The 16117-nt window shown below is 46.9% G+C and overlaps 1 protein-coding gene across 3 annotated transcripts in view; it reads right to left on the reverse strand.

Moving 5' to 3' along the window:
• SLIT1 (slit guidance ligand 1) overlaps positions 1-16117 on the reverse strand; it is a 170029-nt gene that overhangs the window by 135207 nt on the left and 18705 nt on the right. For 2 of the 3 annotated variants that reach the window (XM_069568051.1, XM_069568052.1), the window contains exons 2-4: positions 14768-14839; positions 12502-12573; positions 6068-6139 (exon numbers count right to left, since the gene is read on the reverse strand). In XM_069568051.1, the coding sequence (XP_069424152.1) occupies positions 6068-6139; positions 12502-12573; positions 14768-14839 (216 nt within the window). Of the gene's footprint in view, positions 1-6067; positions 6140-12501; positions 12574-12786; positions 12923-14767; positions 14840-16117 lie in introns of those variants that run through there. The other variant, XM_069568053.1, reaches the window with a different exon arrangement.

Consider the following 16117-nt stretch of genomic DNA (forward strand, 5'->3'; position numbering starts at 1 on the left):
CCCACCCTACCCCACCCTACCAGCCTGCAGGTCCTGTTTCTGGAAGCAGGCATCCCCAAGTGCTCCTCAGCCAGACCACTGGGAGAGTAAACAGAGATGTTTGGAATGCCAGATGCTCAAGTCAGTGGATTGGGGATGAGAAGGATAGAAAAGAACATTAGCAAGTAAGTCTTTAGGCACTTGCTCCTGTATCCTTCCCTATAACCATCACCAAGGGAAAAAATACAGGGTCCAGACACCAGGGACAAACATCCAGATCAATAAAAAGTCTTATTGAATCATTTCCTCTCAGCATGTACCCTTTTTGAGATGACCTGAGCTGGAGAGGCATCAGGAAGTACTGTCCCTGGTCATGAGTTCAAGCTCTAGGCTGATCTACATAGAGAGTGCTGCACAGCAGTCCTCCCCAAAGACCCATCGGCCTGCACACCTGTGCTGACAGGTGGGCTTAAGAAGTATCAAGAGGAAACAAAATTACAGTCTACAAACTGGGAGAAAATATTTGCAGATGATGCTACTGAGATTAATTTCCAAGGTGTACAAACAGTTCATCCAGCTTAATTTAATATAAAAAAAAGTCCAATCAAAAAATGAGCAGAAGCCCTAAACAGACTTTTTTCCAAAGAAGATATCCAGATGGCCAACAGGCACATGAAAAGATGTTCAATATTGCTAATTATCAGAGAAATGCAAATCAAAACTACTGTGGGGTATCACTTCACACAGTTAGAATGGCCGTCATTAAAGAGTCTATAAATAATAAATGCTGGAGAGGACGTGTCCCTACCCTGTTGGTGGGAATGTAAATTGGTATGGTCACTATGAAGAAGAGTATGGAGGTTCCTTTAAAAAAAAATACTAAAAATAGTGTTACCATATGATCCAGAGCAAACTCTAATTCAAAAAGATACATGTACCCCAATGTTCATAGCAGCAGTATATACAGTAGCCAAGACATGGAAGCAACCTAAAATGCCCATCAGTAGATGAATGGATAAAGACGTGCATATAGTTAGCTAGTGTTAGTCGCTTGGTCTGACTCTCTGTGACCCCATGGACTGTACCCTGCCAGGCTTCTCTGTCCATGGGACTTTTTAAGCAAGAACACTGGAGTGGGTTGCTATTTCCTTCTCCAGGGAATCTTCTGACCCAGGGGTAGAACTCAGGTGTCCTGCATTGCAGGCAGATGCTTTACCATCTGAGCCACCAGGATATACAACAGAATACTACTCACTTATTAAAAAAGAAATGAAATAATGCCTTTTGCAGCAACATGGATGGACCTAGAGATTATCATATTAGGTGAAGCAAGTCAGAAAGAGAAAGACAAACATGCTATGATATCATTTATATGTGAAATCCAAAGAAAATTATATAAATGAACTTATTTACAAAGCAGGATCACAGACACAGAAAACAAGCTTATGGTTAATTACTTAAGAGGATAGCAGGGGGCAGGAGGAGATATAAATTAGGAGTTTAGAATTAACATATACACACTATTATATAAAAACAAACAACAAGGACCTTCTATATTAAATATCCTATGATAAACCATTATGAAAAAGAATGTGTGTATATATATATATATATATGGGTATAACTGAATCACTTGGCTATACAGTAGAAAGTAACATTGTAAATTGACTATACTTCAATTTTTCGATGGTTAAAAAAAAAGAGGAGAGCTAGAGAAAACAGTCTCCCTTCATCCAGGCCAGCTATGCTCTGCATAAGGACTGGCTTAGTTAGGGACTAGATAGATAGATAGATAGATAGACCAACATGCACAGCATCCACACACACAGTAGAATATAACTCAGCCATGAGAAAGAAGGAAATCCTTCCATCTGTGACAGCATGGGGGGACCCCAAGGGATTATGCTAAGTGAAATAAGCCAAAGACAAACACTGCATGGTATCACTTACGTGTGTGCCTGTAAGTTGCTCAGTGTCTGACTCCTTGCAACCCCACAGACTGTAGCCCACCAGGCTTCTATGTTCATGGGATTTCCCAGGCAGTGGGGTGCCACTTCCTTCTCCAGGGGATCTGAACCTGAAGAAGGATTGAACCTGGGTCTCCTAGGCAGATTCTCTGCCATCTGAGCCACCAGGGAAGCCTGCTATCACTTACATGAGGAATCTAAAAAAGTCAAATTCACAGAAGCAAAGTAGAAAAGTGGTTGCCAGAGGCTGTGGGATGGACAAATAGAGAGAGGTTGGTAACAGAGTACAATCTAATGTATGACATGATGACTATTGTTGATAACACAGTCCTAACATAATTGGAATTTACTGAAAAAGTAAAACTTGAATGCCTTCAATAAAAAGATAAATATGTGAGATAATGGATATGTTAAAGAATTAGATGGAAGCAGGGGACCCTTTATCATGCATATGTATATCAAATTTTCACAGTACACACTTTAAGTAATTTCAAGTTTGTTAATTATACCTTAGCAAAGCTGAAATTTAAAAATAAATTTAAAAGTTTTTAAAAATAAAATAAATGATAGAGGATCAAAGCAGTGTCCAGAACTTAACAGCAACAAGGGCCTTGCTCCAGATCCTAGATGGTGAAGGGCATCCATGTGACCGAAGGGAAGAAAGTCAAAGCAGGTGAATAATGCTGGGAGAGTAGGGGCCAATGTGCAAAGGGCTAAGAGGGCTTAAGAGAAGGGGAAAGAAAAGCACAGAAGGAGACCAGGAGAAAAGATGTTCAGGATGAATTTTTGCAGAGAGTTAACAGAAGCAGAAGATATTAAGAAGAGGTGGCAAGAATACACAGAAGAACTGTACAAAAAAGAGCTTCATGACCCAGATAATCACGATGGTGTCATCACTCACCTAGAGTCAGACATCTTGGAATGTGAAGTCAAGTGGGCCTTAGAAAGCATTACTATGAACAAAGCTAGTGGAGGTGATGGAATTCCAGTTGAGCTATTTCAAATCCTGAAAGATGATGCTATAAAAGTGCTGCACTCACTATGCCAGCAAATTTGGAAAACTCAGCAGTGGCCACAGGACTGGAAAATGTCAGTTTTCATTCCAATCCCAATGAAAGGCAATGCCAAAGAATGCTCAAACTACCACACAATTGCACTCATCTCACACACTAGTAAAGTAATGCTCAAAATTCTCCAAGCCAGGCGTCGGCAATATGTGAACCGTGAACTTCCAAATGTTCAAGCTGGTTTTAGAAAAGGCAGAGGAACCAGAGATCAAATTGCCAACATCCACTGGATCACTGAAAAAGCAAGAGAGTTCCAGGAAAACATCTATTTCTGCTTTATTGACTATGCCAAAGCCTTTGACTGTGTGGATCACAAGAAACTGTGGAAAATTCTGAAAGAGATGGAAATACCAGACCACCTGACCTGCCTCTTGAGAAATCTGTATGCAGGTCAGGAAGCAACAGTTAGAACTGGACATGGAACAACAGACTGGTTCCAAATAGGAAAAGGAGTACGTCAAGGCTGTAGATTGTCACCCGCTTATCTAACTTATATGCAGAGTACATCATGAGAAATGCTGGACTGGAAGAAGCACACGCTGGAATCAAGATTGCCAGGAGAAATATCAATCACCTCAGATATGCAGATGACACCACCCTTATGGCAGAAAGTGAAGAGGAACTACAAAGCCTCTTGAGGAAAGTGAAAGAGGAGAGTGAAAAAGTTAGCTTAAAGCTCAACATTCATAAAACTAAGATCATGGCATCTGGTCCCATCACTTCATGGCAAATAGATGGGGAAACAGTGGAAACAGTGTCAGACTTTATTTTGGGGGGCTCCAAAATCACTGCAGATGGTGATTGCAGCCATGAAATTAAAAGACACTTACTCCTTGGAAGGAAAGTTATGACCAACCTAGACAGCATATTAAAAAGCAGAGACAGTACTTGCCAACAAAGGTCCGTCTAGTAAAGGCTATGGTTTTTCCAGTGGTCATGTATGGATGTGAGAATCGGACTGTGAAGAAAGCTGAGAGCCGAAGAATTGATGCTTTTGAACTGTGGTGTTGGAGAAGACTCTTGAGAGTCCCTTGGACTGCAAGGAGAACCAACCAGTCCATTCTAAAGGAGATCAGTCTTGGGTGTTCATTGGAAGGACTGATGTTGAAGCTGAAACTCCAATACTTTGGCCACCTGATGAGAAGACCTGACTCACTGGAAAAGACCCTGATGCTGGGAGGGATTGGGGGCAGGAGGAGAAGGGGACTACAGAGGATGAAATGGCTGGATGGCGTCACTGACTCGATGGACACGAGTTTGGATAAACTCTGGGAGTTGGTGATGGACAGAGAGGCCTGGCGTGCTGCAATTCATGGGGTCGCAAAGAGTCGGACACGACTGAGTGACTGAAATGAACTGAAAGTTGTGATAACTCCCGTAAGAAGCAGCTCGGAGAAAGGACAGAACAAGAGGAAACGAAAGCTGCTGGGGCTCGGTCAGGACAAGGCCAGCTGCCCACCAGGGACCAGTAGCAGCATGGACTTTGTGTGCAAGAGCTGGCCCCCAGGCTAAGGGGTTGCCTAGGCTGCTGGGAAGGATCTTGTGCCTTTAGCCATCAAGGAAAGAAAAGTCAAGCCACCCTGTATATGCCTGGCACCAAAGGGCCAGCCTAGCAGTTATAAGGGGGCTGACAGAGAAGGCCTAGCTCAAGCCCAAGGGTGGCAAAGGCCAGCAGAAGAGATCCTCACTGAGAGATCATCTCCATCTCTGTGGAGAGACCTCCAGGTCAGAAGAAGGACACAGGAAGTGACCAGAGAGATAGAACTGAAAGGGACAGTTTTGAAACTGGGGGACAGAACTGAAAGTTAGAGCTCTACCCTAAAACAAAACCTGGAAAGCAGGATCCATGAGAAATTCTGTGGCTGCCTCCAGACCATTGGGCTTACCAAGAAGTGGCAATCAGGACAGAGGTGGAAAGAACCAGCCATATTTAATAAGAGGAGAGAGATCAAGCTCCAGGCTCCCCAGGCACACCTCTCAGCACTCTGCAGCCCCATAGTGCCGACCCCCACCCAGCCCCCACCCCTTGTCTTACCCATTGCATCTCCAGACTTACCAATGGGGTCCTATAAGCTTCTTTAGGGAAGAACCGGCAGCCCAGTATCTCACACAGTGCTCTGCTGGGCATGCAGAAGGTCCAAACCAGTGGTTTTTCAGGTTTGTTAATGATAACTAAACCTCCCAATTCAAAATTAGAAAACCTGAAAACTCCTCAAAATTGAACAAAAGTACTGTACTTGATTGTTCTAGATACTTACAGAAAGCAAAGCTAGAAAAATCAAAAATTATTAACAACCGATTTAGGGCTCAAAGTTAAGAAAATGTTTCTAATATGCAGATGTGTCCAACAATGGAATTGGCTGCCCAAGGAGGTGATGAACTCCCCACTGGAAGTAGCCAAGCAAACATTAAAAGACTATACATACACTAAGAGGCTGCAGAAGAGATTCCTTAGGTAATCTCTAAGGTCCTGTCCAACCCAAGATCCCACAAAATGACATGTACAGAACAATTACAGACATATCTGGTAAATCATGAAGCCACGGAATTGGCCACTACAGTTTTAACTTGAAACAAGCACATTCACAACAAATAAAAGCATGACTTCGTGCCATGGTTAACAAGCTAGCAGACCTCGTTACTCTGAGTTGAAAATAGATCCAAGAAGGGCTTATTTGAATGAATAAACATTCCACCCAAGGCAAGTTATCAAAGGCAGCAAGAGACGGATGAGAAGGTCCTCCCTATAAAGTCTGGCATCACGACTGGCAAGCGTGCCCACCCCAAGAACATCACCACACCACACTGTCAGGGGCAGCACACAGAACTGGACAGACTACCAATTCTATCAAGTGCTTGCCATGGAGAAACGTCCCGAAAAGCACTGCAGAAAGATGGCCTTAGATCACCTGGATGATGCCTGCCAGGTGAGGAGTGTGGGGGCCACGGTCATGGGAATGTCCAGGCTCCACTGACCACACACTGCTCGCCCACCCCCAACAGGGCACGGGATAAGACCACAGAGAGAGCTCTCATCCATGGAGCGCCACTCACAGCCTCGACAGAGCCTGGTTATTCTGGAACAGCAGCTCTGGTAACGTGTGCAGCAGGTTCCGGTTGAGTCGTCTGAAAAAGAGAAGAGAGGAGACGTTGGAAGTGGCCAAGCTGTCCAGGAAACCCAAAAGACTTTTCAAAAAGCACGGGATTCAGCAGAGGGCCCAGCATTCAAATCCTAATGTGTCACTGTGTAACCCCAGGGAGTCACCTCCTCTGAGCCTCAGTTTCTTCATCTGTAAAGTGGGAAATCCACCATCCAACTCTGGGGAGGATAAGAATAGAACACCTGAAAGCCCCTCAGTGGAGGACCTGACATGTCCTGGACAGTCAGTAAAAAGAGCATCTTCCCTTCCATTATTCCCTCCATGCCCATCATTATCTTCACTTTAGATTTCCAAGTCCCTGTATAATGTATCTGGCACTGATTCAAATGCTACCTGTTTGTGAACTGGATACCTGACTACCCTTGAAATGTGAGATATACCCTAATGGGACAGAACTGACCACAGGGTTCTGATTCTTTATTGCTTTCATCCACATTTGGCTCAAGAATGATTCAACAGTTTTATTGCTTTAGGTATTTTTTTCAAATTGAAAATATCACTATAGATTTTTAAATTATTTATGAAAAATGCATGCTTAATATCTTTTAAAAGTCTCAAATAATAGAAGAGAAAGCATTAAGCCACCTGAATTTTTCTTACTCAACAATTTGCGGATGTCTTTCCGTGCCAGACAGGCTTCCCTGGTGGCTTAGACTGTAAAGAATCTGCCTGTGCAAGAATATGCAATGGAGAAAAGACAAGCTCTTTAACCAGTGGTGCTGGGAAAATTGGTCAACCACTTGTAAAAGAACGAAACTAGAACACTTTTTAACACCATACACAAAAATAAACTCAAAATGGATTAAAGATCTAAACGTAAGACTGGAAACTATAAAACTCCTAGAGGAAAACATAGGCAAAACCCTCTCTGACATAAATCACAGCAGGATCCTCTATGATCCACCTCCTAGAGTAATGGAAATAAAAGAAAAAAAAAGGGGGGGGACCTAATTAAACTTAAAAGCTTTTGCACAATGAGGGAAACTATAAGCAAGGTGAAAAGAGAGCCTTCAGAAAGGGAGAAAATAATAGCAAATGAAGCAACTGACAAGGAATTAATCTCAAAAATATACAAGCAGCTCCTGCAGCTCAATTCCAGAAAATAAATGACCCAATCAAAAAATGGGCCAAAGAACTAAATAAACATTTCTCCAAAGAAGACATACAGATGGCTAACAAACACATGAAAAGATGCTCAACATCACTCATTATCAGAGAAATGCAAATCAAAACCACAATGAGGTACCATTTCATACCAGTCAGAATGGCTGCAATCCGAAAGTCTACAAGCAATAAATGCTGGAGAGGGTATGGAGAAAAGGGAACCCTCCTACACTGTTGGTGGGAATGCAAACTAGTACAGCCACTATGGAGAACAGTGTGGAGATTCCTTTAAAAACTGGAAATAGAACTGCCTTATGACCCAGCAATCCCACTGCTGGGCATACACACCAAGGAAACCGGAATTGAAAGAGACACATGTATCCCAATGTTAATCGCAGCACTATTTACAATAGCCAGGACATGGAAGCAACCTAGATGTCCATCAGCAGATGAATGGATAAGAAAGCTGTGGTACATATACACAATGGAGTATTACTCAGCCGTTAAAAAGAATGCATTTGAATCAGTTCTAATAAAGTGGATGAAATTGAAGCCTATTATACAGAGTGAAGTAAGTCAGAAAGGAAAACACCAATACAGTATACTAACGCATATATATGGAGTTTAGAAAGATGGTAATGATAACCCTGTATGCGAGACAGCAAAAGAGACACAGATGTATACACGTCTTTTGGACTCCGTGGGAGAAGACGAGGGTGGGATAATTTGAGAGAATAGCACTGAAACAGGTATATTATCATATGTGAAAAAGATCGCCAGTCTAGGTTCAACGCATGAGACAGGGTGCTCAGGGCTGGTGCATTGGGATGATCCAGAGGGATGGGATGGGGAGGGAGGTGAGGGGGGTTCAGGATGGGGAACACATGTAAACCCACGGCTGATTCACGTCAGTGTATGGCAAAAACCACTACAATGCTGTAAAATAATTAGCCTTCAATTAAAATAAATAAATTAATTTTTAAAAAAGAATCTGCAAAATAGGAGACCCAGGTTCGATTCCTTGGTCGGGAAGATCCCTTGGAGAATGAAACGGCCACCCACTCAAGTATTCCTGGAGAATTCCATGGACAGAGGAGCCTGGCTGGCTATAGTCCATGGGGTCGCAGAGAGTTAGACACAACTGAGTGACTTAACACTTTCACACTTTCGCTTTCTTTTCCAGGCCAGACAATAGAGAATGACAAATCTATTTTTAATTATGTTACTTTTAGTATGTCCATCATTTCTAATTCTTCTATAGCTGGAAGATTATTTAGTACTATAGACATAGGCAGGAGTAAGAAGTTTGGTTCTGGAATGTGGCCTTATTCAGACTTGTGTGAGGAAGGCAGTGAAGTTTAACCTGACTCATCTTGACACCTTCGGTGACCAATTCTCTGAGACTGGAGTGCAGGATTCCTGCCCAACAGCAGGGGCTGTGGGAGGTGGGGGGGATGACACCTATAAAGTATGAACCTTCGGCACTCACGCTGTGTCCGTGGACCACCTGCAGGGGCATCACCTAGGAAGCTGGTGAGAGAGGCGTGTCCCAGGCTACCCCAGACCTGTTGATTCGGGCTCTGCATCTCAACCAGATCCCCAAGGGATCTGAGAGCACATCAGAGCTGAGAAACACTGGTGTCAAATGCAGCCCCCGTCCTCTAGTCTACTGTGTGTGGGCGCTCAGTCGTGTCTGCCTCTTTTCAACCCCACGGACTGTAGCCCACCAGGCTCCTCTGTCCATGGGATTTCCAGGCAAGGATACTGGAATGAGTTGACATTCCCTCTTCCAGGGGATCTTCCTGACCCAGGGATCAAGCCAGAGTCTCCTGCCTCTCCTGCACTGGCAGGTGGATTCTTTAGCACTGAGCCACCAGGGAGCCCCTAGTTTACCATCTATTTTGAATTTCCCACAACCATCTCCTTTAATAGCTCTGGAGGATGATAAACCAACTGGGCCAAAGCTTTCTTCTGCTGTGAGGGAGGAGGAAATATAATTTGACGAGCTCAGTCTCATTGGTCTGTGATTACCTCCTAGGAGGTCACCTTTCATCTGACGCGTGAGAAAGGTACCATTTTCCAACACAGGACAGTTAGAGTTATGATCTTAGACCAGCTGGAAGAAGTTTACTCTAAAGGGCAGGCTCCTAGGGAAACACATCATTGCCTTGGGGGGAATAAAGGACCACCAATGTAATCCTTAAAGCAACAGGAGTAGATATGAGATCGCTCCAATTTCCTTAAGCTCGTCCAACAAATTAATCCTATATTTACACTGCATGGTAATCACTGGGTTTTGTTTTGTTTTGTTTTCCCCCAAGACTTGCTCACTTTCCTGGCTTCAGTTTCTGAAAAACACTTAAAAGGAAAAGACATTCAACTGCTAAAGTGGAAAATCAAAGGATACCAAAGGAGGGACCTAGCATGCGGAGTGACCTGCAGAAAGCTAAGAAAAATGACAGTGTAGTAAGGCCCCAACCAGCCTCATTTTGTGCCAGGCACTGGGATAAATGCATTGTAGGCACCACCTTAGCATCGGAGGGGAGGCAGAAGGAAGGGTGACTTTCTCTCTTTTGAGTACAAAGCGTGCACGTAACCTCCCATCTCCTCCCTGAAATGACCCCGGAGAAGGTTTGACTATCGCCATCTCACCACGTGGCTGGGCTCTCAGGTTCTGAGAATGTGTTTGTAGGCCTGGCTGAGCTGTCTCTTTGATAGCTGAGGAAAGTGGGATGTGAATGACTCCCCCAAGTCACCACCGAGTGGGAGAAATGGGTTCTGAAGCCCACCTTTCCGTGGCCCCCACCCCACATTACACATGCTCCTCCCCCTCAGCCCACTCAGAGTGACTGAGTGCTCTGCCCCCTTCAACATCAAACAACCAAACCCAGTGACCCACCCATCCTCACGGCCAGCAGCACCACCCGCGTGTGCTTCTGCGCTCAAGTCTGTAACTACTTAAAAGAACCAATTGTGTCTGTTCCCAAACCTGCTTATGCCAGAGGTACTTATAATTATATAAATGAATGATGATTACATAGATAAATGAAACACTAGTGTGAAAAGAGAGTCATCTCTAGAAAAGCTGGTTGGCTGCCTTGGAAAGAATCACTGTAACGAAAGATGCTAATTAAAGAGTTGTTGGGTAAAAGACTGGGGGGGATGGCAGGAGGAGGTCATAAAAGAAATTCACAATTTTCCAACCAGATTGCTTCCAAGGGCCCTCTAAAAATCTCACTCTTCCTTAGAGAAACTAAAAAGTAAGACATTGGCAAAAAGTGAAAATAAAAAGGGAGCCAGGTCACTAAATGCACATTTATAAGTTTTCACATCAAATGGATAGTTTCCATGACTCCCTACTTTATCCAGCTTTTATGATTAACTGATCTACCACTGGTCTCCAACAAGTCAGAGGAGAGGGTGTGGGCCATCCATAGCCAGCGCTGGACTCCCCAGGGACAGAGCTGTCACACATCGCAGGAACAGCCCGCCCTGCAGCTGCTGGTGACTCACCCAGGAAAAAAGAATAGGAGAAGGAGAGAAGGGACAAAGGTCTCCAGCTACACGTCATGACTCGAAAAAGAGGCTCCTGCCCACCCTGGGGTGTCAGCCGCAGTGTGGCATGGGCCACCAGTCCTGCCTAGATTCCCGCCCACCTCTTCTCCCCCTGCAGGGCATGGCAGCCTCGGAGCCAGAGCTGAAATGGGTAAGGACCAAATCACCCCACACAGAAAGGCCATGAGCATGTCTTTTGCTTTGAGCCTTGGAAAGAAAATAAACCTGGGACGAAATATCTGTTGTAGCTCTGGGTTCCTTATGGCTCGGGTTTAGACCTGGATAAGAAAAAGTTCAGCTTGGTTTTTCTCCAGGCTACAGGAAAGCAATGAGACAATCACCTTCTTTCCATTTACTTAATACCTCATTTTCTTTGAAGTAAAAGAGGAAAGTGAGGTGTTAAATTACAGCCATTAAGAGCTCAGGCTTTGGCGGCAAAATGATCTGGATTCTAATCCCCTCTTCTGCATTTAATCACTTAATAATCATTTAATAAGGCAAGTGCCTTAACTTTTGTGCACCTCCGCTTCTCATCTGAATGACACCGCTGACCACAGTGTTGTTTTAAGGATTAAATGAGCTATTGGAGGACAAAGTATTTATCTTGGTGCCTGGCATAGAGTAAGGCAATCGATAAAAGCTATAATTATCATCATAAACTCATTGGGGGAAAAAAAATCCACAAAAAAGGAAAGCACAAAGAATAAAATTAAAGTTAGCTGTTATCCCACCACTCAAAGTAATGAGAGTTAACAATCTCAATCATTTTCTTCCTCTTGTATTCTGCACACATACAAGTTGATTTCATTTAAATAAAAGTCACTTCCTCCCTTTCCCACTTAACATTATATTAAGTGTGGACACATTCCTATGGCCTTAACAGTTCTTCAAAAATGTGATTTTATACCTTACATCTCCACCAGAATGGCTGTTTCCAACTTTTATTATATTTAAATAATGTGCAGTGAATACCCTGATATACCTATTTTTAGTCCTGTTTCTGATTATTTCCTTAAAATAAAATGGACTCTCTGATTCAAAAGGCACGAACTCTTGACACTTGCCGCCAAACCAAAGCAGAAAAATGAGGCCAGTGGCCAACTCCACCTCATCCATACCACATTCCTTTTTTTTTTTCTCATTATTGTCAATCTGAAATGCAAAAATTGATCAAGAACTATTTTCAAACTCAAAAGCCCCCAAAGGAACAAAGGATGCAAATCAGAGAATACCACCTTCAATTCTGTGCTGTGGCCCCAAGCACCCCAGACACTGCTCCTGGGGCGTCCCTGCAGTTGGTCCCCTGGGCACCAGTGCTTCCTTTAAAGCCACACAAATCAATGACTGGTTACGTCTGGGGTATAAGATTATAGGAAGGAAGTTTGCTTCCTCTATACTGTGTGGATGTTTTGCCATGATGTATTTTCAGGGAAAAACAGCAGAGATCGCTGTGTTTAGAACGTGGGGTGGGGACCTCTCCAGCCATCTTTACCATCATCTCACAGTGATGCTGCGACCCCTTCCACGCCGCTGCTGCCCCTAGCCCCCATCTGCAGGCAGAAGGCAGGCTGGGTGTGCAGCACTGGCTCCTCCCACCAGGCTCAACCTGCTGCAGTCCCCTCTGCCAGCCCCCACCACCTTCCTGAGCCAGCACCCATGGATACTCACAGCCGCTCCAGCTCCTTCATGTCATCAAAAGCCCCCCGTTCCACCACTCCAATCTGGTTCTCCATCAGCTGCCTGGGGAAGCAAAGAGACAAGGACAGCTCCAGGGCAGTGGACAAGGACTCCTAGAAATAGCTGGCACGAGGGAGTGAAATAGGAACAGTGCCAGAGACCGCACATTCCTGACCTCTGGCCTGAGTTAACACTTCTCCCCAGCTCCGCAAATTTCCAACACAGGCTCCTCAGCACACTCAGCAATTTGTGCTTCCAGCCCTGACCAGTACTGACCCTCTGAAGCTGTTAGCATGGCAGAAGGCCATGGGGAACCAGAGCATTAGGCCATTGCTCCAAAGGTAAGCTCAGGGAAGCCGGCGCCCAGACAGCAGGGGCTAGCTCTGCACTCCTGGTGTGTATGCCCTTCTCTGGCCCAGAGGGCACACATCCACAGGGCAGAGCAGGGGGAACCAACCAGCAGCAGGGGGAAGGGAACTTGTGCCAACTGGGCGCAGCCCACACATGCAGCAAACACACTCTGCAGTTGGCTGACGACACCCCCTCTGCCAGCGCCCCCACTCCGCCTGGCCACATCTGCTGCCAACTGAACCACCTGGCTCGGGGGAACTCTGCCCCTCCTCACCGCCAACGCGCCCTGAAACCCAGAGCATCTGGCTGACAGGGCAGCATTTTTCACCAGCAGATCACTTGGTGCACGGTAATTTCTGAGCTCATCGAGTATGTCTTTCTCCCATGTTTCCCCCCCCCCTCCCCTCAAGCAGGTGGCTTATGGGGTCCCACAAGGGCCTCAGATGAGGTTTGGGGCAGGGCAGGGGCAGCAGCTGCTACCAGACACTTCTCTTCCTCTGCTTTGTGTCCAAACACCTGGGCTGTTGAGGAGGTTACGCTGGAGGCTGGGGGCGGGGTGGAGGGGAGGGGTAACACCAAGATGGAAAGGGGGCTTCCCTAGACTCAGAGGAGGTTCCTGGAGCCTGGAAGGTGCCTGGGAAGGGGTCAGAGTCAGGGGTTCTGGAGAATCAGAAACCCTTTCCACAGTGATAGACAGCTATGATCCCAGAGAGGATCAACCGCAGGCTCACCAGCTCCTCCAAAGATCTTCGAAGCCACAAAGTCAGTCGCTCTGAAAGAGCTAGGGCCAGGACCCCTGCATCACCCTGGGAGTAGAGAATGAGGGACCCTAGGGCCATAATGAATTTCCTTGCCAGCCAGGTGGGATGTTGAAACTGGCTCAAAACAGAAACTGAGTTGAAGTAGAGAAAATAAAGAACCGCAGTTCTTCCCTGCACACCTGCGTTTGCAGGCTGAGACATTCCGAGCAGGAGAGGTAAAGAGATCCACCCCTTCCCCTCACTCCTCACCCCTGCCCAGCCTGACAAGGCAGGTGTCACGGATAACTCCTTTGCTGGCTGGTGGCCAAGCCCAACACAGCCATACCTGCCACCTCCAATGTCTGCCACTGCCAGCCACCTGAAGGGGTCGCCTCTGTCCTCAGCTGCCCCCCGTAACTTCCTCCTCAAATCAAGGGGTCTGTGGCCTCGCTGGGAAGTCTTTCTGGGGCACAAGTTCAAAAGAGCTGCGGAGACTGTTATAGACTGCATAGGGCCATTCTCCTCCCCAGAATTCACACACGGAAGTTCTTGGGGTTCTGTTTAGAGGTAAGGCCTTCAGGTACAGAATGAACGCTTAATGAGGTCCTAAGGGTGAGGGCCTAGTCTGCCAGAACTGGTGTCTTCATGAGAAGAAACACGGAGATGTCTGTGTGCACACACACAGGGAAGGCCACTTGAGGACATAGCAAGAAGGTGGCTAGGAGCAGAGGCCTCCCCAAACCAACCCCGACGGCATCCTGGCCTTAGACTTCTAAGCCCCTAGAACTGTGAGAAAATTAATTTCTCTTGTTTAACCATCCAGTCCGTGGCCTTCTGCTATGGCAGCTTGAGCAGACCTGGTCTTGCCTCACCCCAGCAGCCAGCCAATGGACAAGGCAGACCCATCTGCACAGGCCCTGCCAGGCAGTGTCCACTGGTGCCCGCTCCTCAGCCAGTTTTCTCAGCTATGTGTGAGGCCGCAGCCACTCTGGGTCAGGACTCGGCAGCACCTCGACCTCTTGCTCCCGTCACCCCAAGACTGACTACGCAGGGGCGGGGCCCCGCTGGCCTACAGCCCTTCAGTCCACAGCCAGGGCTCTACCGTGAGACCACCACGAGCGGGGAGGGCAGGAGAGAGGCTGCAAGGGGCGGCATCTCAGACTCACAGCACCCGCAGCTGCTTGAGTCCCGCGAAGTCGTTCTTGTGGATCCGAGTGATGTTGTTGCCATTGAGTTCCCTGGTGGAGGAGAGGAGAGAAGGGGATGGTGAGCTGCCCACGGTGGGCCTCAGGCCGGCGCTCAGCTCCAGGCTGCCTCTCCACGTGGCTCAAGTCAGTCATCTCACCAATGAGACTGCGTGCTTTCCTGCCAAGCTCCGGGACCCCAAGTCTATGTTGTCCTAGCAAGCTGGGGGGCTTCCCTGGTGGTCTAGTGGTTAGGAGTCTGCATTTCCACTGCTGGGGGCATGGGTTCAGTCCCCAGTCAGGGAACTAAGGTCCCGCATGCTGAGTAGGGCAGCCAAAAAATAAATAAATAAATAAATAAAATTTTAAAAATAAACTAAGACCTCTTTGCAGCAGGTGTTCAACCAATAGGAACACTCAGGGCCCAGGCTCACTACTGGGAGTGCTCCAGAACCCTAAAACATGCCTTTTGCCTTGAAATAGCTCAGTCTCACTGAAAAGACAAGACATTCACACAGGAAAGAACTTGGAAATTAGCTAGTTAGAGAGGCTCTTCAGGCAGAATCGCCACTGAGCCTCAGTTTCCTCGTCTGTAAACTGGGGATAATAACTGTTTACCTCACAGGATTAAAATAAGGCATAAACAAGTAAAGAGCGTGGCCCACACGTGGAAAGGGCTTCTTTGGGGGTACCACTACCATCACCTGGCAGGCCTGGCCCCCACGAGTCATCCATATTCAGAGCAGGAGACAGCAGAGAGGGCCCTGACACTAAAGGAGCTGAGCACGTGGGACTCAAGCTGAGGCCCCAAAGACAAGGCAGAGGCGCCGCAAGAGAGACGGAGCGAACATTCCAGGGAAGGCGAAATCCGGAATGGGCGGCTGTCAGGGGAGGAGACGCTGAAGGCTGGGAGCCCTGGGAAGCAGGATGGGGGGAAGGTGGGTCCCGATTGAAGCGGGCCTGAGAAAGCAGGCAGAGGACAGACAGGGAGCCAGCGTGGCTCCGGACAGGAGCTGCTTGAGACCAGTCCTGCAGAGGGGACAGGAGGACAAGGCCCAGGCAGGGGCCCCGATCCCAGGACTACAGCGTCTCCTCCCCTCACACCGTCCTGGCCTCCAGCTCTTCCTCCCTCCCAAGGCCATGCTCCTCCCTCGGCCCCTCAATCACACCCTGGGCACCCTGGACATGGACCCCACCTCAGGGGCCGGCTGGCCTCACCTCCTTCTCCCTTTCACCCAGCCTCCCAGGAAAGCTCACTCAGCCTCTGCAGGCCATTCCTCTTCACGGGAACCCGGTCCAGCACCGGAAAGGAAGGCCACTCCAGGGGTCAGG

This window comes from Ovis canadensis, chromosome 22 (genome assembly GCF_042477335.2).
Source record: "Ovis canadensis isolate MfBH-ARS-UI-01 breed Bighorn chromosome 22, ARS-UI_OviCan_v2, whole genome shotgun sequence".
In the NCBI taxonomy this organism is placed as follows: Eukaryota; Metazoa; Chordata; class Mammalia; order Artiodactyla; family Bovidae; genus Ovis; species Ovis canadensis.